Here is a 24,970-nt window from a genome sequence, read left to right as displayed (position 1 = left end):
CCTCCTCAGTTGTGCTTGGATATAATAACATCAGGGCGCACAAGGGAATTTCATTCATATATATATATTTTTTTAAGATATTTGGATCATCGTGTCATGGTGGCTCAGTGAATAGATCCTAATTTGATTCTGTGTGGAGTTTGCATGCTCTCCCCATCTCTGACTGGGGCTCTTCCGTGTTTTCCAGTTTACTCTCACAAACCAAAATCCTGTTATAGGTTCGATGGTAACCCCAGATTTGCCAAGATGTGTGGATGAATGAGAGAATGGTTGTATGTCGCTTCACGTCTCATCCAGTGACAGCTTGGAGGCATCCCTGCGTTCCCTGAGTGTAGGTTGAGTGGTATAATAATAAAATAGTGTATAACGAATGAAGCAATTTTTGATCAAGCGTTCCTTAAAATCAGTCATTTTCACCTAGAAGAGGCCAAAACACAAGTGTGTGCAGCGAAAGCATGAATGAGGAAATAATGGCTGCCATTTAGGAGGTGGCAACAGTGACGGCCTCTAATGAAAACCAAATTATCAAGGAAACTAGGGGGGGGCTATTTGTGATTTCAAAAGTTGTATCCCTTTTTTTTGTGCGCTAGGTTCTATTGTGGGCACAGATCTCCATCCGGCTTATTGTTCTAATTGCAGGAATATCATGCAAGTTTTCGTTTTCCAGTGTCGGGAAAAAAAAAAAAAAAAAAAAGTGCATATTTTCCCCCGATGAAGATCCCTGTGGTTTTCTCGTTTTTATAGTTGGCGGAATGCGATTTCGTTTTTTTTTTTTTTTTTTTTATGGGCTGCTTCTCATTTACCGGAGGAATGCGACTTTTCCCCGGCCCCGGTCATTCTTTTGATACACGATTACCAATTTAACGGCTCATTTGATCCCTCTGCGTCGTACCATTTCTGTCCTCCTTCTACACGTGCTCGGTGCGTTGGGCTAAAATACCCGGGCCTAGTTTGCGAGAAAACGATCACACGAGAGCCTGTATGAATACTTGTGAAGGCTAACAGAAAAACCCGAAGACAATCTTATGATGATACAACACACACTTGGGAAAAACATCTCTGAATGAGTAGTATATATGGATGGACAAAAGGGGGATACCCCGGCCTCCACATACACAAGCTGTAATTATGCCCATTGTGTTCTCTTCCTCCTCCGGAGCGAAACTCTCCTTCTTAGTCATGTCTTTAAACGTCTATCTGATTTTGAGCTGACAGCTTATCTGACCCCGTCTGGCCTTGTATACACAAACGCACGCAGCACCCACGCACGCACGCACACACACACACACACAGCCTCGGGATAAAAATCTCATAATTTTCGGGAATTTCGACGCCACTTCCCAGGGCCCCTTCCCCCTCGCCACATCGCCTGCTGCGAAGGAACACTCCCCGGATTTATCCTCGCTCGTCTTATGAGGCTTGTGAATTAAAAAACAACAGCGCGGAATCAGCCTTAAACCCCGGCGGGGGTGAAAAAAAAAAAATCACAGCGAGTAGTTGCGTCTTCCCCTATTGCGTTGCAATGTCACCCGTGACTTGAGCGGAGATCGGGGGGGGGCGGGGGTGCAAAGACTTATTTTTTTGCGGGGCTGTTTTGTTATCTCGTGTTATGTTACGTGATATGATCGGTGGCGACAGACACAATAAGGGTGGCTCCTGGAGGAAAGCTGAGAAAATACAGGAAGTGAATTTCGTGAGGACAGGAAGTCACGCCGCGGCTGTTTGCGAGGAGGGCACTTAAGATTAGGCAGCTGTTCCGTCTGATTGGGCGGCGCGCGTACGTGCGTGCGTGCGTGAGCGAATTCAAGAAGTATTAGTGAGCAAAACCGTGCGGCTAAGTGAGTATTATAAAAATCTTCGGAGAACGACCTCAGACATTCTCAAAATAATGACACATAACCACACATATACACACACACATGCACGCACGGGCTAGCGCGCACACACACACACACACACACAACAAACCGCATGCACATATAAACACACATCCAAATTGCCAAACTAGAATTGACGCCCTTCATTCCAGGAATGCTCCCAAACCCTTGACACAAAATGATGTCACCCGCCCGCTACAGCATCTGCTTGTGCGACTTGTTATGCGTTTATGAGGAGCTACTCATAAACGTGAGTATCGCTACTTCATCCAGGGTGTGTGCGTCTCATCTGGAAAGCAAGCGTGTACCTGCGCTTAGCAGGTGAGCCGGTACGTTGGACGTAAAGTCGGAGGCTAGATTTCGGACATCCTGGTCTTCATCCTGCAGCAGCGTGAAGAGACTTCTCCACAGAGAGATTGTGCAGGGCAGACCTGAGACACACACACACACACACACACACACACACGCGCTATTGGTGACCATATGTTTACAACCAGTTGGGCGTTACTTGTCCTCACATTGCTCTGAGACTCACCCAGGGCCAGTTCCGGGCCGGTCAGCAGCGTTCCCGTCGCATCCACCAGCACCCTGGCGGCCATCAGCTTCGTCTCTGCCGACTGCTCCTCGCCGCAGCACGAACACACCAGCGCCCCCCACTGAGGCAAGCACGCCATTGCACGAGCACCCTGAGCGACGGATCGACCGGGCCATTATCTACTTAACCCCCTCTTTTCACCTCACGTTCTTTCAGAATACAAATTGGCATGTTCGCAGATGGCTTGAAATGGAGAGATGTTTTTCTTTTTAATTTCATACTTGCGACAAAAGGAATGCAAAATTACACGAATAATGGCTGATCCTCCGCTTCTGTTTTACCATTTGATATTATTAATCACCATAAATTTAGTAATAAAACAAACTACAAAATGTCCTAGAAATCCTAATTAAGAAGAGACGAATTTTTTAATGGTTACTGTCTGATATAGCCTAGATATATATATATATAGTACCAACCATGTCCAATATCATAAATAAAATTGGCACCATAAAATGAAAACCATCCTTTACTCCTGTTTTAAACAGGACTTTACACCTTTTTCTGTTTTGTTTTGTTGTTTTTTTTTTTTTTCCCAAAATGGCACTCCTATGTTAGTCATTGAAATAATACAAGTGGGGACGACTGAAGTGACAATGTGTGAAAAGAATGGGTGAGAGAGTGACAGAGGGTGTGAGCAACTTTCACGCTGGAAACCTAATATTCAAGCCGACGCTAAACCCGAGGTGCCTGTTCAGTCAATGATCGGTAAATCTGTGTTCAACTTTACCTCAGGGTCAGAGGTCACCACCTCAACCACCAGCTGAGAGAGCATCGTCAGGGTGGCGCAGTGCAGCTCCGTGCTGAAACACAAAAAGTTGTAAGAGGAGGTTTTTTTTTTTTGTTTTTTTTTTTTACTCCTGCGGATTTGTTTTTCTTATTCATCTGAAAAGCAGACTTTCACCCCCTGATGGAGGTTATCTGAGATGTGCCGAGTGCGAGGGAATATTTTGAGCGATCAAGGTGAAGCTACTCTTTAATTATCCTCGATGAAGCTCTTTGATAATGCGCGCCTTCAGGTTTGTTCTGGCAGAGCTGTTACGCACGCCTCCGGCAATGTCGACAGCGGAACACATCACTCCACTGTATTGCCTTACCGTCCACAAAAGAAGCGTGCTGGTACTCACCACTACATTATGTATTACAAAAGCCCGGGTGCCATTCAATCACCGGCGAGACAAGGGTGGCCGGCAACCCAATCCTGTCCCTGCCTGGGTCTAATCATAACCCCTGGGCTGCTGGGAGGGAAAGTGGATCCCCGGGTCCAGAGATTGTGGCTGGTGGGGGGTGTGGGGGGTTTTACAGGGGGCCGAAACCCTTTGTAATCCAATCCTCCGCCGAGCCCGCGTTCTCTGTTCGAGGTGAGAAAAGTACAGCGGTGGCTTGTCGGGGGGGGGAAGGCGCGCGGGCTGTCAACGGACAGGGGCTTTATGGGTGCACGTGCAAACGTCTGAAGGAGTTGCACGCCCAATCGGTTTGCGGGAAGAGGACTCTGCCTGACTCATGGGATGTGTGGAAATAATGACAGGGGGGGCGTGATAGGATGTAGGAGTCGCGTCCTGCAAGAAAAACACAGCGGGTGCCGGACGATTTCCATCACAAATGCAGCATTCAAGGAGCCCCCGGCGGGAAGGGCCGGTGTTCTCCAGGTGCGCCACTGAGGTGTCAGCCAGTGAACCTGGGAGAAGCTCCTTCACGGAGCCTTGCTCTGAATGAAGACCCTGACAGCCTGCAAGTGGCGGGAGCCAGAAAAAACAAGAGAAACAGAGGAAGGGGAGGGGGGGTCGTATCCTGTCTCGCATCCCGTCCATCCGTCAGAGCCCCGGAGCCCGTTTTTGTCGCCTCCGCCGTCTTGTTTTGACAGCGCTTTCAGAGGGGACCTGCAGCTCTGAAGCCGTAAAGCCTCCTCCTTTTGCGGCATTGTTTTTTTTTTTTTTTTTTACAATTTCTCCTTTTTGAAACAGTGAAAAGAATCAAAAGAGCAGGTGCTGACCTGACCCGCAGCACATCACTGGCACAAAGACAAATATGTACCAGGAACACATCGGGGTTGATGGCGTTGCTCGGAAACTCAACTAAACACAAAACTGCGAATGGCCATTCTATTTCCGACGCAGTCTCTGAAATCAATGACAATATCTCGAATTATACGACGCAACGAAAACAATATCTCTTCCTTTTTTTTTCCCCGAGTTCTCACACAGCAAATACAAGACATCTTTATTTATTTCCAAATTCACGAGACACCATCGCGGGGGAGCCTTCCTATTTAAAGATCTACTGGTAGAACGACTAGCACACGTATGCCTTTAGGTTTGTTTGTACAAATACTATCACGTATCATTTAATATGAGAGTGGCATTCTGTGGTAGCGACAACTCCTCATCAGATATGGGCGTGTGCGCAGGACGAGATGCTGACAAAGATATCGTGTATCTGCCCCCATCGATATAATTATGGGTTTCTGCACAGTTCAGTTTGATATTAGGGCAGTGTTTATATATAGGTATTTTAGGGTCACGTTAACCTATTTTGTAGTTCGTTTACTCACGCTCAATTTTGGCGACTGTCCCTTCAAACGATTTTGCGATTGTGTTTAGAAATGATCGCGCTCGTCGGCACCTTTCGCTGTTTGACCGGCTGGAGTTGCGTGTTTGTGTCTGACCTGTGGTGGGAATTCTGGGCCAGAGCGAGGAGGTGCAGCAGGACCTGCTCCTGAGACAAACTCCGAGCGCCGTCCCTCCAGAGGAGCTCCCCGCCACGACCGAACACGCTCAACACCTGGAGGACCTGGGGGTCGAGGGGAAAAAATAGTCAAGAGTGGACATTAGTGATAAAAAGTTTGTGTATTTTCACATCTGTCTTAACTTAGACACACAAATACTCCGGAGCTAATGGAGGGCAAAATTGCTCGGTGCAATCCATCAACACAGCTTTGGTGTCCTCTCTGCAGAAGCTGGCGAGTTGCCCCGGGGGTATTTTTACCGCACTGGTCAGATCCTCCCAATTCACACCCAAACCACGGGTACACAGCTGCCTTCTCTCTCTCTCTCTCTCTCTCACACACACACACACACACACACACACACACACACACACAGGGTACATGGCCACAGACAACAAACTTTGCAGCCACAGTCAACCTTCTATCTCTATCTTCCCCTTTTCTAATTTTAGCATCCATTCAGTTTCACCTCCGAAGCTCAATTCTTGCCCCCCCCCCTCCGGCTCTCTCCATAATGTTTTCTTTGCCAGGATCACTCCTCCGTGGAGGGAGGCGGCTGACTGAGTCCGAGGAGGAAAAGACTTGTTTTTCACCATGTGAGACCCCCATTAAAAAAAACATATCCAGCTGAGAGCACATGTTGACATTCCTCCTGCATCTCAATGATTATTATTTCTTTGAAGGGCCCCAACCAGTTATTAGAGCTTTAAAATAAATCTGGCTTTGTTGGATCTGTGTGGGCGGAGAGCGGGGCGAGAGGGTGCCGCCGATGTCTGTGTGTAAACATCTGTGTGTATGTTTGTGTGCGAGTGTATCTTTGTGTGTGAACGGCGGAGAGACGGGCTAGCTGGGCGGACCTCCTCTGACGCCGGACGGTCTCAAGTTCTAAACGAAATGAAATTATTGCGGAAAATAAAATTCTGATTTACTCCACGCTCGTTTCAAAACTCCCATTTATTATTATCATTACCGTTGCGCTGCGGTTCTGTCCTGCAACAAAAGCTGTTCAGCATCTCTCCAAGTTCTTGTTTTGGTTTCCTCTAATAACATTGCTTGGATTCAGAGGGGGGGTTGTTTAAAAAGCTTTACCTCAAGAAGCATAAAAAAAAAAAAAATTTTATGTATAAATACGTGATAATTTAGCACTGCATGAAAAAAACAAATGTAAATCAAAATATCTTAAACTCCGTGAGAATGGACAAGCCTCTGACAAGCCACCCCACAAAAAATCCCCCTCATATTGAGACATTTTAAGTCATTTTATTCATTAAAAAAGGGGGGGGATTGTGTGATTACGCAGGAATTCAAAACTTTTCATCAAAATATATTCATATGGCAGGTTGTGGTGGATATAATATCGCAGACTCTTTTCAATTCCAGTAAGTTTGAACGAATCACTTGGGGAGTCAAGCCAATTTGCTCTCTTCGTTTTTCTCTCTGACTACTTTTAACCGAAGTCAATGGTTTTTAAGCATTTTTTCCCGACACAGTGAAGACCAAAAAATGTGACAACTCCCGTCGGAGCCTGTGTTTTCCTGCTGCTCATTCCATCCATCCGTGCCTCCTTTCGAACGCAAGCCGGTCAGACCGTCTCCGCCGCTCGGCAGATTTGTGCAACGCGCGTTTGAATGAGCTGCCGTCTTCCAACTTGCTCAAATAAACGGTGCACATGGAAAACATGCCAACTCAGGTGTCTCCTTGTGCTGATTCTTTAAGCTGTAACGTAAATATACACTGATGCCCACCCTGCATGAAAAAATGCACCCAGGCACACACAGCCACATCTGATTTCCTCTAACTTTTGAGTGTACCCTTCAGTACATCACTACATCGCTACCCTGGATATCGGTAATAACGTGCATAGAAGCTCCTTCTAGGAACAAAAAAAAAAAAAAAACACAACATAATAGATGGTTTATGTTGGTTTCAGCATGAAAATAACCTTTTTGTAAAAACACTATGCATTTATGGCAAAAACCCGCAGGTCACTGGTGATGTTACTTTATGTAACTAATTATCCGATCAGAAACTCTTTGCGCTTACAGCCTTATAACTCAACGGAACGTGTTATTAATGTTGCTTTCCCTGAGTTTGTTTCTCAGTCATCTGCAATGTGGTTTCACCTACTGATTTATAGGGAAAATATCATTTTATCATAATATATTAACCGTGGCATGTTGGTTTGTGGGGACGAAAAATCTGCGGCTGCCCGACGTTTCCTGTAGATGGTCGACCGTTGCTTAACGCTATAATTCTGGTATTCCTTAGCTTGCACTTTTCGCATTGTCCTACACACTAAAACAGTAGATTGATGTTGCTGTTAGTACGACAAGACTACAGAAGTAATGCTGCTGCTGATGAGGGCTAGGAAACTCAATAAAACCTTGGGTGCCTGCTTTTTGGCTTCAGATAACTTCCAGCAGAAGGAAATCCTTTGGAGGCGAAAAGACAGTGTCAAAATAATATGCACGGCTCCTTCCGTTAATCTTGAAGTACACTGGAAAGGAGAAAAAGACTATACCTTTTCACAGCGTGCATGATTCTACAGTGTTTTTGTCAGACCCACGGGAAACGTTCACTTGACCGCCCAATCGGGGGGGGCTCGGCAGAGTCATGATGTCGGCGTTTGGACTTGTTTGCGTTGATTACTGTAAATGTTATATGCGTGTTTGGAAGGAGTAAAAGAATGAATCAACCGCATGCATTCTGTGCGCTTGAATGACTCTTCTTTTCTCATGTCTGCCATTTTTAAATCCACATACATACAATCAGCAGTTGGAAGTAAAACCATAACCCGTGTCCTTGCACTGCCATGTGTGGACAATATCGAGATGAACCGCATCCGCATTGGACTCGCTGGGTTTTCTACAAACTTTTTTTAATTTGTTTTTCCTCTTTTTGAGTCCAAAAAATAGCTTAGGCAGACGGAAGAAAATTCAAAAATGTACCTTTCATACTTTCCCTAAATTGTCTCCAATGAACTTCTCCTTTACAATGTAAAGTTTTGACTATGTCAATTAAATACAGTATCAAGTAGACTTTTACATTTTCCAGTGATCGTGTCCATCATTTCACAAAAAAAAAAAAAAAAAGCTGTCATAACTTCTCTCGCCAATTACTTTGGCGTTTAACCGTTTGCTCCACCTATCGAGACTAAATGTTAAGGGAGGAAACAATGGTAGCTGTGTTCCTGTCCATTTTTGCTTTTCATCCAATCCTTTTTCATTATTTCGCATTGCTGTTTTGGCGATTTAAACCTACCCCATGCCAACCCATGACTCCGCACTAGCAAAAAAAAAAAAAAAAAAAAAAAAAAAGAGCTGGGAGGATCCATTAGGGGTAAGAACGTGGCCCGGGTTCCTGGTGTAAAACCCAACCTATAAACACCTGTAAATGGTGTTTGGAAAGGGGGGCAAGTTTAAAACATTTGCTCCTTTGTTTGTCTTATTTTCCATGGTTGGCGATGCAAAAAAAAAAAAAAAAAAAAAAAAAAAAAGTGTTAGTTACTGCAAGCATGAAAACACACTTATTTTTCCGTGTAAAAAGGCTCACACACAGAAATGAGGCAATTGCGCGTTTTTGCTCTAGGGTTGATTTTTCAACATCCGTGACATGTGAAGTAACTTATTGAATTTGTCTCCTGTTTCTGTCACACAGCGTTTTCACTCTGTCCAACAGACCTATGGGGACGGGCCCATTGAGAAAGTGCTCCCCTGGCACTGAGAGGGTGGGGGGGGATTGCGTTTAACAGCGCTGACACTTTAAACATTAATGGCTGGGCTGTAAAGCATTGCCTGGCAGAAAAAAAAAAAAAAAAAAAAATCGCACAAACAGGACACACACACACACACAAAAAGCGAAAACATATGACGGTGTGTCAAGCCGTGTTGACGTCGGCGACGAGTCCAGGGGACTCGTCTTGAAACCTGTTAGGGGTAGAAGCCACAAATCTCTTGTGACCGAGGGATCCGGCTCACTGATGACGTATCCATCATCCTATGGCGGATCACAATCTCATGCAAGCCACTCTTGTTTGGTCACCGTGCAGCAGATAACACTGGGATCTACTTACCGGGCAAATATATTTTTGGACACCACTGGAGGATTTACCCAATTTATAGTCTCAGAGGGAAGAGCGCGAGCAAATTGTGCACGCACGCATCTATAAACCCGACCAGACACACACAAAAAACAAATGCACCTATAATGGATTTGTGTGTGGTCTCACCTTGGCGAGACACTGGGTGTGTGTCTCATGAAGAGCCAGGCTAGTCAAGCTAGACAGGGTGGTCTCGTCCAGCCACGCAGGTGTCCTCTTCCGCTCTCCCTCCTCCTCCAGCCTCCTCAGGACCCCCTCGAGCGCCAGCTCCCTCACCTCATACTGCGGACACCGCAGCAGGCGCTGCAGGAGGTGGCCGGTGGGCTCGGGGCCGCCCCAAAGCTCAGGTATCTCCACGCTGGCGCTGAGGGCCACCCGGGCCAGGCTGAGCAGGTACTGGGTGCTTCCAGGGCCCCGGACATCAAATAAGGGGTTGGAGGTAACGATACTGGAGGCCAGCAGGACGGAATATGTTTCTTGACGTAGTTGGCTAACTTCTGAATCTGGGAAACGCAGAAATGTGTACTTAAGCGAGAGACATAATACTAGCAGACAAAGCTAATAAAGGAACTCTGAGATGATTGGGAATAGCAAAACAACAACAAGATATGCAGTATACTTAGATAACGTCAAAGAAACATAGTATCTCATCATATAATTGTTAAAAGACTGTGGTGCTGGATGATACATTTGACCTATTTTTTTTTCCCTATTTTTCTTTCTTTACATTCATCTCTATAACATCATTTCATTTTGAAATATCCACATCTATTTGCAGCATTATCTTAGGCACCATATTGGACTGATAGCGTTGAAAGATTCAATGTAAAACCGGGACAAAACAAAAAAAGAATTTTTAAACCATATTGGACTAATAGCGTTGAAAGATTCAATGTAAGACGAGGACAAAACAAAAAAAGAATTTTTTAAACCATACTGCAAAGTGCATAATTCCTCTGGTGAAATTATTTGAATTCAATAAAATTACAGTTACTATTTCCACCCTCAATGCCAATTAAAACTTGTGAACAAGTTTGCAAAGACGGCTAATGGAAATGTTCAAGAAACTGAAAAATAGGTAAATATTTGAAAAAAAAAACAATGAAATGTCCCCAAATTGCAACAAAATAGAAGTCAAAATGCTAATATGGGAATTTATTCAGGATGAGTAAATACCGTAAACTAGCAATCTTCTCTTCATCTCCTATTTGTTTGTTAGCGCTTTTATTCGATTATATTAATATTTGAAAATCGTATATATATATTTTTTTTTTATAAATTTAATGCTTATGGAGGAGTTTCCCTAAAATGGCACATGATGCTATTGAGTGGGTCGGATGAAGAGGGCCAAAATTTGAAACACGGAGCGGAATTTCATTTGGCAGCGGTCTGAAAACGAGGTCTCTCAAGCGTGTGTGGAAGTCCGAGACGGGAAGTATCTGATAATGACAGTTATACGGGAAAATTAGCATTTCATTACTTATAAAGGCAATGTTTCGTTTACCACATTGTGTGTGTCTTTTATGAATCTTAGACGAGGCTGATGTTGATAACACGTGTTATCCCTCCGCCCCCCCGTCCTTCGGTTCAGGTCTGGATATCCGATGCGCTCGAGAAAAGACTTAAACCAACAACGCAAGAGTTTCCTACCACAGACAAATCAATTTCTGAATTCTTTTTTAAGCTTTATAACAGCTGCCATACTCAGTTTAAGAACGTGTCACTCATACGGGGTAAATCGAGTATTTGCCGGGGACAGTTTTATGGCACGGAACGACTGAAATGTATCAGACTTATGGAAATATCAGGATACATGTTTAATTTTTGGAGCCATTTGACTGTAAAAAAAAAAAAAAAAAAACATCTTTCAAGCTATGAGACCGCCGAGTACTTTCAATAGTCACTCCAGATAATGAATAATCAGCTCCTGTTTTTCTAATCAAGGATCTTAACGTATCTTTACGCCATGTATCTTAAAAAAAACCTGAGGGTGTGACTTTATGAAGATATTCGCCACATGTCCTTGATGTTTCGGCCACCAGCTTTACAGGCCAAAGACACACACACACACACACACGCGCACACACACACACACACCATCCCTTTGTGAAACCAACAGATGCAGACAACAGACCCAGCTAAAGAAGCCAGTGTTCTCTGTGCCTTTCTATTTTGACTTTTATGGGAAAGGCTGCGTCAGTGTCTGTTTGGAAATGCACATGGCTGTGCCAACCCAGCCACCTGTGAACGTCCACCCTTGGGGAGTGATGGACACACAAATAAACACACGCACAAACACAAGCACACAAATGCACACAAGCACTTCCTATGAAATGCAAGTATAATCCAGAGGCATCGCAGTAATAGAGTAACCCAATGCCATTCTAAAGCTGTGCTCCTCCCTACAGTATTGCTCCAAGACTCCAAACAGATCCTGCTTTGACAGCCAACTCAATTAGTTTCTCTCTCTCACACACTCTCCCTCACTCACACACACACACACACACATTTTAAGAAAGAGAGCGAGAGAAGCTTATGAAACCCAGTACAACGCAATCTGGGCCCACAGTGCAACTCAAAATGTGGCCTTACAAAAGAGCGGGAAATGCTGCATTCCTCCAGAGATGGGCCAGGTTACCGTGGAGACAGGCCAGGTTACTATGGAACCTGATCCTCAAAGCAGGTCCATGGCCAAATAGGCATGGCCTAATGGTTATAATGGGGGGCAGGAGCACAGTAATGACACCAATGATGAAGGGAGGAGAGAGGGGAGGATGACTGAAGGAGAAAGGGAGCGTGTCAAAGAGAAAACGGCTGCCTGTCATGGTGGAACAGATAGAAACGTGTGAGTGCGTGTGTGTGTGTGTGTGTGTGTGTGTGTGTGTGTGTGTGTGTGTGTGTGTGGAAACAAAATGATGCTAGAGAGAAAGAGAAAAACAGTGGGGAGTTTTTTATGATTTGTTCCTGTGAGACATATTTCAATATGATTCTTCATCATAAACAGCCATTGTTCTCCAACAGCTGTGTTTATTTAATCCGGCGTCTGAAACACTCGCGTGTCCTGACGCCGCTCATGCGTGAACTTGCGGCCGGAACGGGTTCAGACGCCATTAAAAGCCTGATTTCCAGTTGACACTTCAGGAGACGAAAACCCGGGCTTAGTTGATTAAAATGCGAGACGGGTCTCGACGTTATTCCGACGAGCCGGTTGAAAAGGAGGCTCTCCCACTGAAGGGGAATTTACTAAAATTTACGAACACAATGATCATCGTGCGCGGAGATTTAAAGTAACCGAGTCGAGGTCAAACGTTGCAAGAAACCCCTTCATCTGTTTTTTTTTTTTTTTTTAAACAGGGCAAATGGTGACAACATTGGTCGAATGTTATCGACTAAGGAAGCCGTCACGGCTTCTTCGCTGCAAACTATTCACACAAACATAGAACAACAGGTTTTCACCTGGATTTTTCACTTCACTTTCAGCACATCGGTGGAACAGACAGGCTGATAAGTTAAGTCATTTAATCGGCATTCTTTCTGGGTGGGGGAGTGAATATAGAAACGATAGATTAAAATCAGCGAATCATCAAGAGATCTTGCCAAAAACGTATGAGCCTAGAAAGAATCTGAGGGGAAATAAAGAGTACAGCGGTAAAAACCATCAACTCTTCTGTGTTCATGCATAACATGGCTATGTGTGAGAGCATTAAAGAGAAAGTCTGAAGTTAGAGCAATCCTGCCCCCTTAAACTGAATACATGTATTTATAAAAAACAAAACAGAAAAAGAACTACTGAAGTCCACGGGTGATTTCCCGTCTTGTTTGCGAAACTCAAAAACTGCGAAGAAACAGTCCTTTGCCTTCTTTCTCTGGTTTGGACTCAAATGCAGGAGTGAAAATGGTGAAAACAAGGCCGCAGTCAGCGCGCTGGCAGGTTGCGGCATGGTTAAAAACACACAAAAGATGACTGGTGAATGTGGAAAGTCAAAACACTCTATAAAATCTGTGCTTTACAAAAAAAAAAAAAAAAAAAAAACTGGACTGGTATCATCTGTGAGTCACATGCCCTGGAAATCATTGTTGACCCCCCGCGAGGGGTTTACATGTGAGTACGAGAAACGAATGCCGCTGCTGCATGGGTGATGACCTGTTTTACAGCACGGGTCAAATATTTAAAATAAATGTAGCTGCAATAACATCTGGTTTCAATAAACTCCAGCAACACTAATGGCTGGTTGGGTGGATGAAGTTTGAGCGCAGGATCTTTCCAGTGTTCGCTGGACCGTCCTGGACACTATTTCAGCATCGGCGATCACGAGGCACGTTAGCGAGAAGTGTGAACAGAGTTAAAGCAAAAACTTTGGTTACCTAAATAAATGTAGGCAACACTTAGTAGTTTGTCACCCCTTTGTTGAATGAATATGGTGAGAATATGCGGAATGATGAAATTAACCTCTGACCTGTTAGATATAAAATGTCATTTCACTCAATTTGGTGATTACAGGTCAATCAATGCTAGATTTTTTTTAGCTTATTTTTATACTGTTTCAGGATTGATTTGACCTTTTGATCATCGAAAAAGGATTGGTTTATCTTGAAGCCCACATTAACATTTGTTGAGAAATAACAAAATAACAGAGATGTTCTTGAAGTTCACGCTCTAAAGGCGTCTGGCCATGAATTGTAACAATGTTGGGGTATTAAAACCTGTATGACCTGTGCAAACATCAACGATGAACGTGTGTGTGTGTGTGTTGGGAGGGGTCAATATATTAAAAACTTTACTTGTGGTAATGCAATGAAAATGCTCAATGAAAGCATGTGGATATCAATAAATCTTTATGCATGTGTGTGTGTGTGTGTGCGCGCGATCTCGCTTTTCTATAGTGCCGTCCGTGGCCCAGTTAAAAGCTGGCAGTAAAGATGCTTTGCTGTGTCAAGCTAACTTCAGCGAGACACTTGCACGTGCTTTCACACGCAAGCGCACAGCTGGATTTCGCATCAGCTTCCACCGTCATTACACAAACTGTGAAAAACAAACCCCAGACGCTGACAGTGTGAGAGAGCTGACCTCCTTTTCATGCTGATGGAGTTTTACAATCTGCTTGGATCCCTCCCTCCAATTAATCTTGAGCACTGTCCCTACATATATATGTGTGTGTGTGTGTGTGTGTGTGTGTGTAAGGTAAAACAGTTGCCTCAAAAGTCAAACAGGAAGCCGAAGATTGATGACTTTATTGACCATACGCGGATTCCACCATTTATGATGCAGTTTATTCTCCACTGCGTACCAATTTATTCTCCAAAAGGAGAACAAACTGCAAACTATAATCCCCCTCAGACGGCACCTCTGGAGCGGTCCGCTGCTATATTTCATAAACACAGAGTTATTTTCACCTAATTAATGTCTCAAATTCTCCACGCCGACTGACTGCCAGCCTCTTTGGCGTGTCAATGCTTTTTCGCTGATCGCTGCCTGCAAATGACTTCCCCTGGCGTCCCTCTGGGGTTCCCTGGCCTCAGCTGGGGAGCCGCTGCTAAGGGTGTAATACGTGCACGCATGTATATCCTGTAGTATTTCATGGAGGGGGTGGGGGGTTAGATCGGAAGTAGACTTTGCGTTGGATTGTAGTGGTCGGCCCAGATTTATGACATAAAAGCACATCTTGAGAGTTGAATGGGTGCGAGTTGCCAAATATGGAACAACATGGCTAACCGAGCTGTCGGCAATAAACATCAATCCCATATGCTGAAGTGACTTAAAGCATAATTATGGTAGCGTGTTTTTTTTTTTTTTTTGGGGGGGGGAAGCATTGCTACCGTTAGAAGGGCTAAAATTTAAAAATAGTTATCGTTAAGATTTTCTTTTTCATCTATATTAAGCCGTCACATTCCCGTACGGTTAAGCCCTTGAGTGTTTGTAAGACACATTTTGCCTCGGAGCGCCAACTCAAAGGGTTTGAAATAAAGATGTCTCCGCAGTGCAGGCTGCGCATTTGACTATTCATTTTTAATGTGACGCACGGAGAGCTGAGCATTTGCAAATAAAACGTGACTGTTATCACTGGCTCGAAAAAAAACAGGAGATTCTCCTTTCTAATAAAGAATGTTAAATGAATCTGAGGGAAAACAAGCCTCACAAATGTTTTAAGCCAAACACTGGTGTCACTTGAGTCTATCTGATGTTGCCTAACAGTTTCTTTGTGGAATCGTTGCAACTTAGGGATCTCAAGGGTCCTCCTAATTCCATTATACACAATTTTAAGTTGCCCCCCCTTAGTTTTTCCAGCTGCTTACACAAACAATAGCAATTTGGTACCATCCACACCTAAAATAACTCGATGGATTTACCACATATTACTTAAAATAGGTTTTAACGAGATTTATGCCAACATTTCCGAGGAGATCTACTGAGCAAGTTTTATGGAAATACCAATCATTAATAGCAAATATGTGCATGCCAACATCGCAATTACCATAACATACATTACATTTACATCAATAGATCATTTCTAACTGATGGTGTTGAGACATAGAATTCCATACGCTTTAATTTGAGAAGTTTTTAATTTTAAAGTTGCTGATTTAATCACTGTTGCCTTTTACTAGCATGAATAAAATGACCTTCCTCATGCAGTGTTCAACATAAGCTGATCCTCCAAAATGCCCGCTATCATTTGGATGCAGCGGAGATTGTGGAGAACACTGAAAACATGGATCTTTCATTTTACAGTTATATGTTTTGGCATCACTGGATAAGTTGTCAAGAAAGAACCACGACTGAATGACTGTTGTTTTTTTTTAATTTTTTCTATTTTTTTTTACCCCTGACCGCAGCTTTCTGGTACTGTCATCACATCCCGCTCTAGTTCTACATGGGAGGCTGATTGTTGCGTTCAGAGTTGTATGTAAATACACTCCTGACTTTTGTAGTCATGAGACTAAATGCTTGCCATCTTTCTATTTAAGGCATCCTAGATGAACTCCACTTTGTCTCGCCCGCACCGCTGAAGGCCTCCTGGAGCTTTTGACACACCGAAAATTTTGATTTACACTCAGTATTCCCCCGACCGGATAACAGCGCGCTTAGTCGATCCTGAACCACACTTCGTTTGCAAGAATCTCCTGACCTATATTAGTGATGTAATGGGTTCCTTTAAGTGAAAACACCTCAGAGCTTTCCTCCGGGGATCAACGGATCGGTTGGAAGTCGGCTTGTGCTTTGAGCTGATGCATTCGTCTGCTTGAGGTTTACGTACACACACAAAAAAGGATCCTGTACGTAGAAGCATCCGTCTGCTGTAGACTATAAACCAAACCCAGAAGATGTTGGCCTGTATTCCTTACAGCATCAGTGGGTAAGGTAGGGAAGACTTGGACTTACTTGTGTAACTTAAATAACCCCTCTATAGCACAACATGCTAATAACAAAGGCAACAATGTGACATTTCTGTGTAACAATAAACATTTCCCGGGTAAGGGGATGAAAACCGATTCCAGACAACTTTGATAAAATCATATTTTCCCGTCATAAACACATCAAGGCGAACTGCTTTCAGCTCCCCCTCCAGCCCCCCCCTGCCCTCCTGTACTTTCCTCTAACTATCTAGAGCCAAACGCATTTTACTGGCATGGCTGGAAAGCAGAGAAAACAGAAGACTGGCTGAGGTAGAGATGAAGCAATAGGCCGGCTGGGGAGGGAGGGAGGCTTTTTTTTTTTTTTTTATGAGCGCGCATGGATCAAAGGAGCTGAGGAAGGAATTGGCTGGTAAATGCAAAGTTCCTGCTTAATGCAATGTGTTGTTAAAAGGGGGGATTGGGGGGGGTGAAGAGTAAAATTGAAAAAGCCAATTGTTCACCTCCGTTACCTCAGGTGCCAAGGACTCGAGCGCCCCGTCGCTTCCATTCCGACCCGCCAAACCTGTGGCTTTTTTTAATTCGCCATCCGATTTGTCACCGAGCCGGGGGGGAGGGGGGGGGGGGGTGGGACGCTGGAAACAAGAGATACAGGGGAAGGAGAAATCTAAAGACGGACCCGGACCCGCAGGAGAGAAGGAAAGAGACGGAGCCAAAAAGTGACTTATGATAATAATAGAGACATTGGATGGTGTACGCGAGAGGAGAGGGTGTGTATTTTGTTATGTAAGGGGCCAAGCCACGTTAAGCCAAGCCGGGCCCTGAATCTACAGGCTTGTTTTGAGAAATCCTCGGTATTTCCACTGTCAAATGCAAACATGTGTTCAGCACATGGCCGAAAACACGAGTGCCTCCCCCTCCTCGCCTTTTTTTTTTTTTTTTTTTTTTTTTCCCCCTTCGCTCTCCGTACAGCGTTCCTCCATAAACTGGGTCATAGACACAAACCCACCATCTGTCAGAGATCGCTGGCCTTTGGTTTCACATTCCTCCACCACGGAGACCCCCGCCAGTCCACACACACATGCGTGCACAAATACACACTGCAACAGACACACACACACACACACACACACACACATACAAACAAACGGGTCGCTACTCTGAACTGCACAAGACGTGAAGCTGACTTCTGTTAACAGTGGGTCCAAATACAGAGCAACGTGGACAGCCTCGCCAACAAACGTTGTTGTGGCTGTTTGAGACATAAGACACACGCACACACACACACACACACACACACACACACACACACACACACACACACACACACACACACACACACACACAAGGATATAACAGATAGGATGCTAGACAGCCTAACTGTGCTGATCGAACAATAACTCGCTGAATAACTGACCTCAAAACACAGCCCCCCATCAAAAATCAAATTATACATGCAGACCCCTACACACATACACAAATTTATAAAATTTACATATATTTTTGCACACACACACACACACACACATATATTTATATATATATATATACACACACATAAACACGCAAATATATATGCACCCAGACACACACACCTATATATATATATATATATAAAAGAAAGGCAATATTAAGTAAACATGTGAGTCTAGATTGAAATATTATGCTGCTTAAGTAGAATGTTTTATATGCCTTTCAGATGCTGTAAAAATTGCCAGTATGGAATATGGAATCAGTGCAGCTGCTGAAGCCATCAGTCTCCATGAAAACAAGAGAAAATTCACTACCGGTGACTTATGAAATGCAGAGTCGGATTGAAGCGGTAATGCAGATTTTTTTTTTTTTTTTTTGGGGGGGGGGGGGGTTCCTGCTCAGTTAATGATGATAAATCAAAAATGTATTTATCGCACTTACCCTCCAGGAGGCTGATCTTGGGCCCACACAGGCAGACCAACACATCTAGGAAAGCTCCTCTGGTCACCAAACAGCCATTTTGCCTAAAATGACAGTGAAAGTATCACTTAATTCACATTCAAATCATGTGACCTGGATAAAACTTTTCCAGGTTTTGAAAACCTGGAGGGGGGTGGCACATCTTCACAACCATTTGTTGGATTCCGTTCCGGAAGAGGGGTTTTTCGATGGCTAAAGCAGATTTTGTGTTAAAAAAAATTTCTTACAATGAAGGCATCGTTTTGTTGGAGAAAACCGCTCAAACCACTTATCAAGTTAAACTGATAAGTGCAGCTTCCAGTCAGTGATTATACTCTAACCCCCCCCGACTCCTGATGATCATAGACGGCAGATTTTATTTAGAAATTGGCTCCTGTGCCCAACGCAAATGATTGAATTAGGTCATTGCATATTTATACTTCAATGGCCTCTTTTCTTGAGAGCATCTATGGATTCTGGGCAATTAAAAGCATGTTGTCATTGGGCAACTCCTCCTTTGAATGATGCTTTGTGTAAACACTGCTTCGCTGATGTAAAATCAAACATGGTCAAATATTTTTTGTATTCATTCTCTCCCTTAAGTAATGTCCTTGTATCTTCATCATGCAAAGGATTTGCGAGGTACATATTTTACTTGAAATTACAGACGTGAGTTGAACACGGGATCAAAGCTTTGCGTAGCATCGCCATTTTATACCTTGTCAGTTACGCGTCAGCCGGTCTCACTCAGCAAAGACGTGCAGCAGTGGCTGAAGGAACGAACGCCGATCGCCGTGGAACACAAACCAGGCCGAGCAAACTAGGGATCGGTAAATTCTGAGCGGTCGGTTTGCAGGAATTACGATTCCAAGTGAACAAAAATGTTCATGTTACCCGGGGGTTTAGCGAAATCGCTCCGGTTGAGCAGCGGTGGAATTTATGTATATGTCTAGGAAATATATGCGTGTTCTAAAAGAAAAACATATCATATACGACTGCGAAGAAAAGCCGAAATGTACTCCCGAGTACTAAATATTCATCCTTCAGGAGTATGACAGCTGAAGTCAGCATTTCTTTTGATCCGTTCAGAATGTTGGCTCTGCTTCCTCCCAGCAGGCATTTCCTTAAAGAGGAATGAGATGCTGGTTGAGAATAATCTTTGGACAATGAACTTTGGGCTTTCTGGATTGGCGGCCATTGTTGTCTGTTTCACTAAAGAAGGGTCAGGCCACAGGGGAGGCTCCATCTTTGTAATACAAAGTCCAGACCTTGACATTTGCTTCATTTGAAGCTGATTTCTGCATTAAAGTCCACTCTGCCTCTTTGCATTTCACATATCTTGCATCGGGAAGGCAACGATGCTCGCAGCTAACACTCTACAGCTAATATTATGGACGCGCGAGCTGGTCTGTAAAATATCGGAAAATCGTCTTAATTCCGACAACCGAGCCATAGATGGCATCCTCCGAATAGTGCTGTGTGTAATTTTATATGACGCGGATGCAGATAATCTCAATTTTTAAGACAAAGGAGCCAAAGATGTTGTTCCCTTTTAAATTTCTTTATAATTCCAAAGGGAAAATCATCTGCATGATCGGTTTGAGATACTTCACAGTTCAAATTGCAAATGAGGGAGTTTTTTTCTTAATTGTAGCTCTGTTTATTTGGTGTTAATAAACTATTTTGACAAAACGCCGAGTGTTTTTCGTGATCGGGGTTTCTTTAAAGGAAGAGCTTTCAAACAAAAAGTCACTGTTAAGCGGCTCGACAGCAGGCGGGATGAGATGAGATGCTGAATGGGATTTGTGTTTGTGTCTGTCGATGTTTTCGTAGTGAATCCTGAAAAAAAAAAAGTGGGCCCATCACATGAGATGCCCCGCAGCTGTTTTGATTATGGATATGTGTAATTCACTTACCGTACGTGTGCGCGCACATTCACTCAAGCACACACACAAACACACACACAAAGACGTGAAAAAACACCAGTTCTATCTGTTTCCTTCCTATTCATTAACATAAGTGTGTTATATCTGCCTATTATTTGTGTATAAGCGAAGCAACTTGTGTGGCCTGTGTGAGATGTGTGTGTTCAGTTTATGCGTGCGCTCAATCAAGGGTATGACCATGGCGCTATGAAAGCCCACAAGTGTGTGCGAGAACAAGGGAGACAGTGTGTGCACTTGACGTCACATTTTCATCACTCAAGATATTAATAACACACACGCCCACACAAATCCTTCGCACACTTCACACACATATACACAATACATGTGATGGAGCATGGGAAGGGGGCCATGGAAGTGTGTGTGTGTGTGTGTGTGTGTGCAGGGGGGTGGATTTGTGTGGGGCTTAAATAAGAACAGATTTCTGTGGGGATGAATCCTCTGAAGAGGGCAAACGGTATGAACGCATGGTAACGGGCACTATAAAATGGATTTTGAGAAGTTGAATCATTAGATCCCACTCCAAGTGACACACAAGGGTGTTCTTGACAGGTTGAGGCTGTTTGCAGCAGCGACACCCACTGGGAACCGGGAAAAGTCCGGAGTGACACAACATAAAAAAAAAAAAAAAACCTTGCGGAGCCAGAACAACACTGACTCAGCCCAGATGAACAATCCATCCTATCATTTTTGGAGGGAGGCCACTGCAAATTAATGGTTTTCTGAGCAGAGGTTTCTTTTTCCAAAAACATCATCTGGCCTGCGCCGCGTCGAGATCTGAGCGACCGGGCGCCGTAGCGGTGTGTGATCAAACGAACGGCAGATGGGTGCGCTCTGGTGAGCAGGAATTCACCTCGTCATCTTAATAAAGGCCCATCGGTGTAACCAAGCGGAGCTAGCGGAGCTAGTGTTGCTAACCCTGGTGACCCTACGTTATCTGCGCGGGCCTCCGCACAGGGGAGACGGGAGACCTAAGCTTGACCTCAGCCAGTCAGGAGGAGGGGAAAGGGGGGGGGGGGGGGTAGAGGTTGACGCGGTAATCTGTGCCCAATCTTGAGGCCCCGATCTTGGGTAAGAGGTCCAAAGGTAGAGGAGAGGATGGGGGAGGATGGGGGGTCTGCGGATGGGACAGCAGGCGGTCTCTTTGAAATGGAAGCCCAGGCAGGACATGAAGTGGCCACAGCCAGGGAGGGGATGGACGGAGGGACAAGGCGCTATTCTTCAGGCCGAGGGACTTGGAAGAGGCTGAGGGATGCTTATCTGCGCTTGCTTATATGTGTGTGTGTGATGTGTGTATAAGGTTACCCAGAGGAGAGCCACATGCGCTGACGGAGGGCTTCGCCAATGCCACTTCCTGCTGGAAAGGGTCTGTGTGAGTCACTTTGGTAGGAACGGAGCAGAAACAGCACCTGCAAATTCGACATTTTTATTTTTAACGCAAATTTCATAACTAGCCTTGACTGGATGAACACATGAACCGGATTCAGGGGATCTGATCACAGTTTACGATATAACTTTTTTTGACCTAACGGAGTGAATATAAAGTTCATGGAAGTCACAGTGAATGACTGAATCATGAGAAAAGATGAGTCTTGATCATCCGTGTTTATGCCAGAACATGATTTATTTTTAAATGACTTCTAGTTACACTAAACTGCCATGTGATAGATTAACGCTTATTGGCAAGCGTGCGCAGCTCGGGGTCACGCTTTTCCTTGTTTGGTCTGAACCATGCCAGAAGCAATGAATGATGATCTGGACCAAAGTATTGTTAATAGGTTTGACAAATACAGGTGGGTGGGATTCAAGCTAAGCTGTGCTGTAGTACTTTTAATGTGAAAAACAAAAAAAAAAAAGAAAATCTTCTGGGACAGTTGGGATGCTCAAACCATTATGGGATGTTTTGGGAAGCTATAGTCATACATTAAAAAAAGAAAGAAAGAAAATGACAAGCAAATGGAAGAGAAATCAAATTACCACATGCGGAGGAGGAGAGGGAGACTATTAATAATCTGGTCCAAATAAGATGCCAAATGTCAACAGAGAAACTAAGGGGAATTTTCTTGCGCGAACAAGTCGGTCAAATGTGTACAAAACAAATCTTTAAGTCAGAGCCAAAACCACAAATGCAGGTGTTACGTCATCACCTGTATTCAATTTCACAATAAAATTAGCAATTAGTCTCAATCACTTATTCACATAACAATGTATTGTGCTTGTAATTTATTTTCTTTTTTTCCCCCCCAAGATTAGCTCAATTTATGCTTCATCTTTTCTCTAGCGTGACGAGATGAAAGCTTACAAGTCAGTACTCGGATTTGAATCGACTATTTCCATACAGGTCAAAACATACTGTCTGATAAATTAAAAAGTTAGCGCTCAGTGATTTGTCAGTGTCATCACCTCCTGGCTCTTAAAGAAGACGCTGTCTACTCTTTTGATGTTTCTATTTCTCTGGAAAAGATCCAAATTTCTTTTGGCCTGTCACTCAACCTCATACCAAGATGGTGTAAATGTTTGTCTTTTTAAAAAAAAAAAAAAAAAAAAAAAAAAAAAAAAACAGTAAATAAACAAGCACTTGCAGTTACTGTGCAAAAGATGACAGAAACTGTAAATACATTTTCAAAAAGAATGCTCAAGTTATGTGACAGTGTGTGACTGAGTCAGAATGTAGCAGATGGACTGGTGGTTGGGAGTGTTCAAAGGACAAGACACTGGCTGGCTGGCTGGCTGGCTGGGTGGTTGGCTGGGGTGTGTATTCCGGGCCTCGGTAAGTATACTCTTTAAGCCTGGGCCACGGCCACAGACCAGTAGGAAGCCATTCATTACACTGCACAGGGAAGGCAACGTGGGGAAAAACCAGGCTGACCACGTTGCACCAAGCCTGGCCACTGAGTCCCGGACTACCCCCTTCTGTTCTCCTGCAGTCTCCACACCCAGGCAACACCCACTGGCTCACAAAAACAGCGTACACCCCTGGGTCTCTCTTCCTTTTTGCTGTCACTCTCTAAGGGCTTTTCCACCTACGATAATGTAGTGCTGGATCAGCCTCCCGAAGTGAATATCGAACGCTTCCAAGTGATTCCACAGCTTAGGAGTGTGTACACTGAATGTCGATTTCATGTCCATGTTACAACCCCGATATGTGAAAGTTCAATTCGAGTTTCAGACTAGAGTAGTCCACGTTTCACCCCCCTGTGTTTGGAAAATGCGGCGTTTTTATCCCTACGAATGAGATATAATAATCATCCCGCTCTTCCACTCCCCTCTTCCTTCAGCCGAAGGGAACATTCAAATCTTTGTTCTTTTTAAGACCTTAAAACACTTATAGCCTTGACTTTGACACTTTATAGTTTTATTTGTATTTCTTATTCTCCCGCCTTCCTACTATTATTTATTATTATTATGTTTTACTTGAAACTCTGGCACAACTATTTCCTTCGGGATAAATAAAGTTGTTCTTATTCTTATTCTCCTGATCTTGGGCCGGTTGGGTTGCCTTATCAGGGTCTGTGCTTACATTTTTACTGTCCTCCTCCTAAAATCCTCAAATCACTGAGATATGGCAGGATTGATGATATTTCATTTGGGTAAGGTGCGGATTTGTGACATGACCAGAACAGGAATCGGTTTCATTAAAAAAAAAAAAAAAATGGTCAGTTCGTCCAACAAACACAACATTGATAATCATCTCAGGCCCTCATATCGAGCTTGTGACACCGAAGCCTATGTCAAGGGGAGGAATTTATCAGTTTACATACAGTTGTTGCTGAAGCTTTACACAAGCAAAATAAGTCAGCAATGTTTGCACTTTTATTGATGACATGCTGATGATAGGATAATGTCATCATACAATGCCAGCTGGAAACCATTCCTAACATTACCAGGAGGGGCAAACAACTTTCTGCGTGGCATCTTATTGCAATCAATTGTAATCAACAATTTTTCTGGCTTCACGCATTTGTCTGCTACAGCTACTTTGGAGCTGGCAAACTCAAGCGATCTTCTTTTTTTTGGTATGCTTTATGTTTACTACTGAAAGAGCCATGGCTACGAATAAAAGTGCCAGCGCTGGTTCCACTGTAAGAGGAAGCCATGTCTCCATCTCTTATTCAAACTTCCCAGTTACACCTCATCCACCAAGGCTGGGAAGTCCCTGCATGGGAGGCTGAACCGGCTCAATCCAGCCCAGCTCAGAGAAAACCGAAATATTTATAGAAAATGTGGCCTCCCTGTTCCTCCTCCCAGAGACAGAGCAATGAACTACAACCCATGTGGAAGGAGATGCTGGATATTGGATCGAGCTCAAGTGAATGAAAGGGGACAAGAAAGCACCACGACAGCCCATTTACAGATGATCACTCAGTGTAATTTTTGTTTAATTGTATTTTGGACCAATTAAAATTAGGTCAAAGGAAGTGGAATGTGAACCCAAGGGGTCTAATT

The 24,970-nt window shown here is 43.9% G+C and overlaps 1 protein-coding gene across 3 annotated transcripts in view; it reads right to left on the bottom strand.

Annotated features, from left to right (window-relative positions):
- Nucleotides 1-24,970, bottom strand: part of thada (THADA armadillo repeat containing) — a 102,917-nt gene that overhangs the window by 16,597 nt on the left and 61,350 nt on the right. For all 3 annotated transcript variants that reach the window (XM_086164790.1, XM_086164807.1, XM_086164798.1), the window contains exons 30-36: nucleotides 21,830-21,933; nucleotides 18,564-18,646; nucleotides 9,426-9,799; nucleotides 5,138-5,262; nucleotides 3,203-3,275; nucleotides 2,413-2,563; nucleotides 2,186-2,308 (exon numbers count right to left, since the gene is read on the bottom strand). In XM_086164790.1, coding sequence (XP_086020916.1) covers nucleotides 2,186-2,308; nucleotides 2,413-2,563; nucleotides 3,203-3,275; nucleotides 5,138-5,262; nucleotides 9,426-9,799; nucleotides 18,564-18,646; nucleotides 21,830-21,933 — 1,033 coding nt within the window. The remainder of the gene's footprint in view (nucleotides 1-2,185; nucleotides 2,309-2,412; nucleotides 2,564-3,202; nucleotides 3,276-5,137; nucleotides 5,263-9,425; nucleotides 9,800-18,563; nucleotides 18,647-21,829; nucleotides 21,934-24,970) is intronic.

The sequence above is a fragment of the Fistularia commersonii genome, chromosome 2, assembly GCF_037954325.1.
Source record: "Fistularia commersonii isolate RoL2024-O1a breed Wild chromosome 2, RoL_Fcom_v1.0, whole genome shotgun sequence".
Lineage (NCBI taxonomy): Eukaryota > Metazoa > Chordata > Actinopteri > Syngnathiformes > Fistulariidae > Fistularia > Fistularia commersonii.
This window is presented reverse-complemented; position numbering and strand designations above follow the sequence as displayed.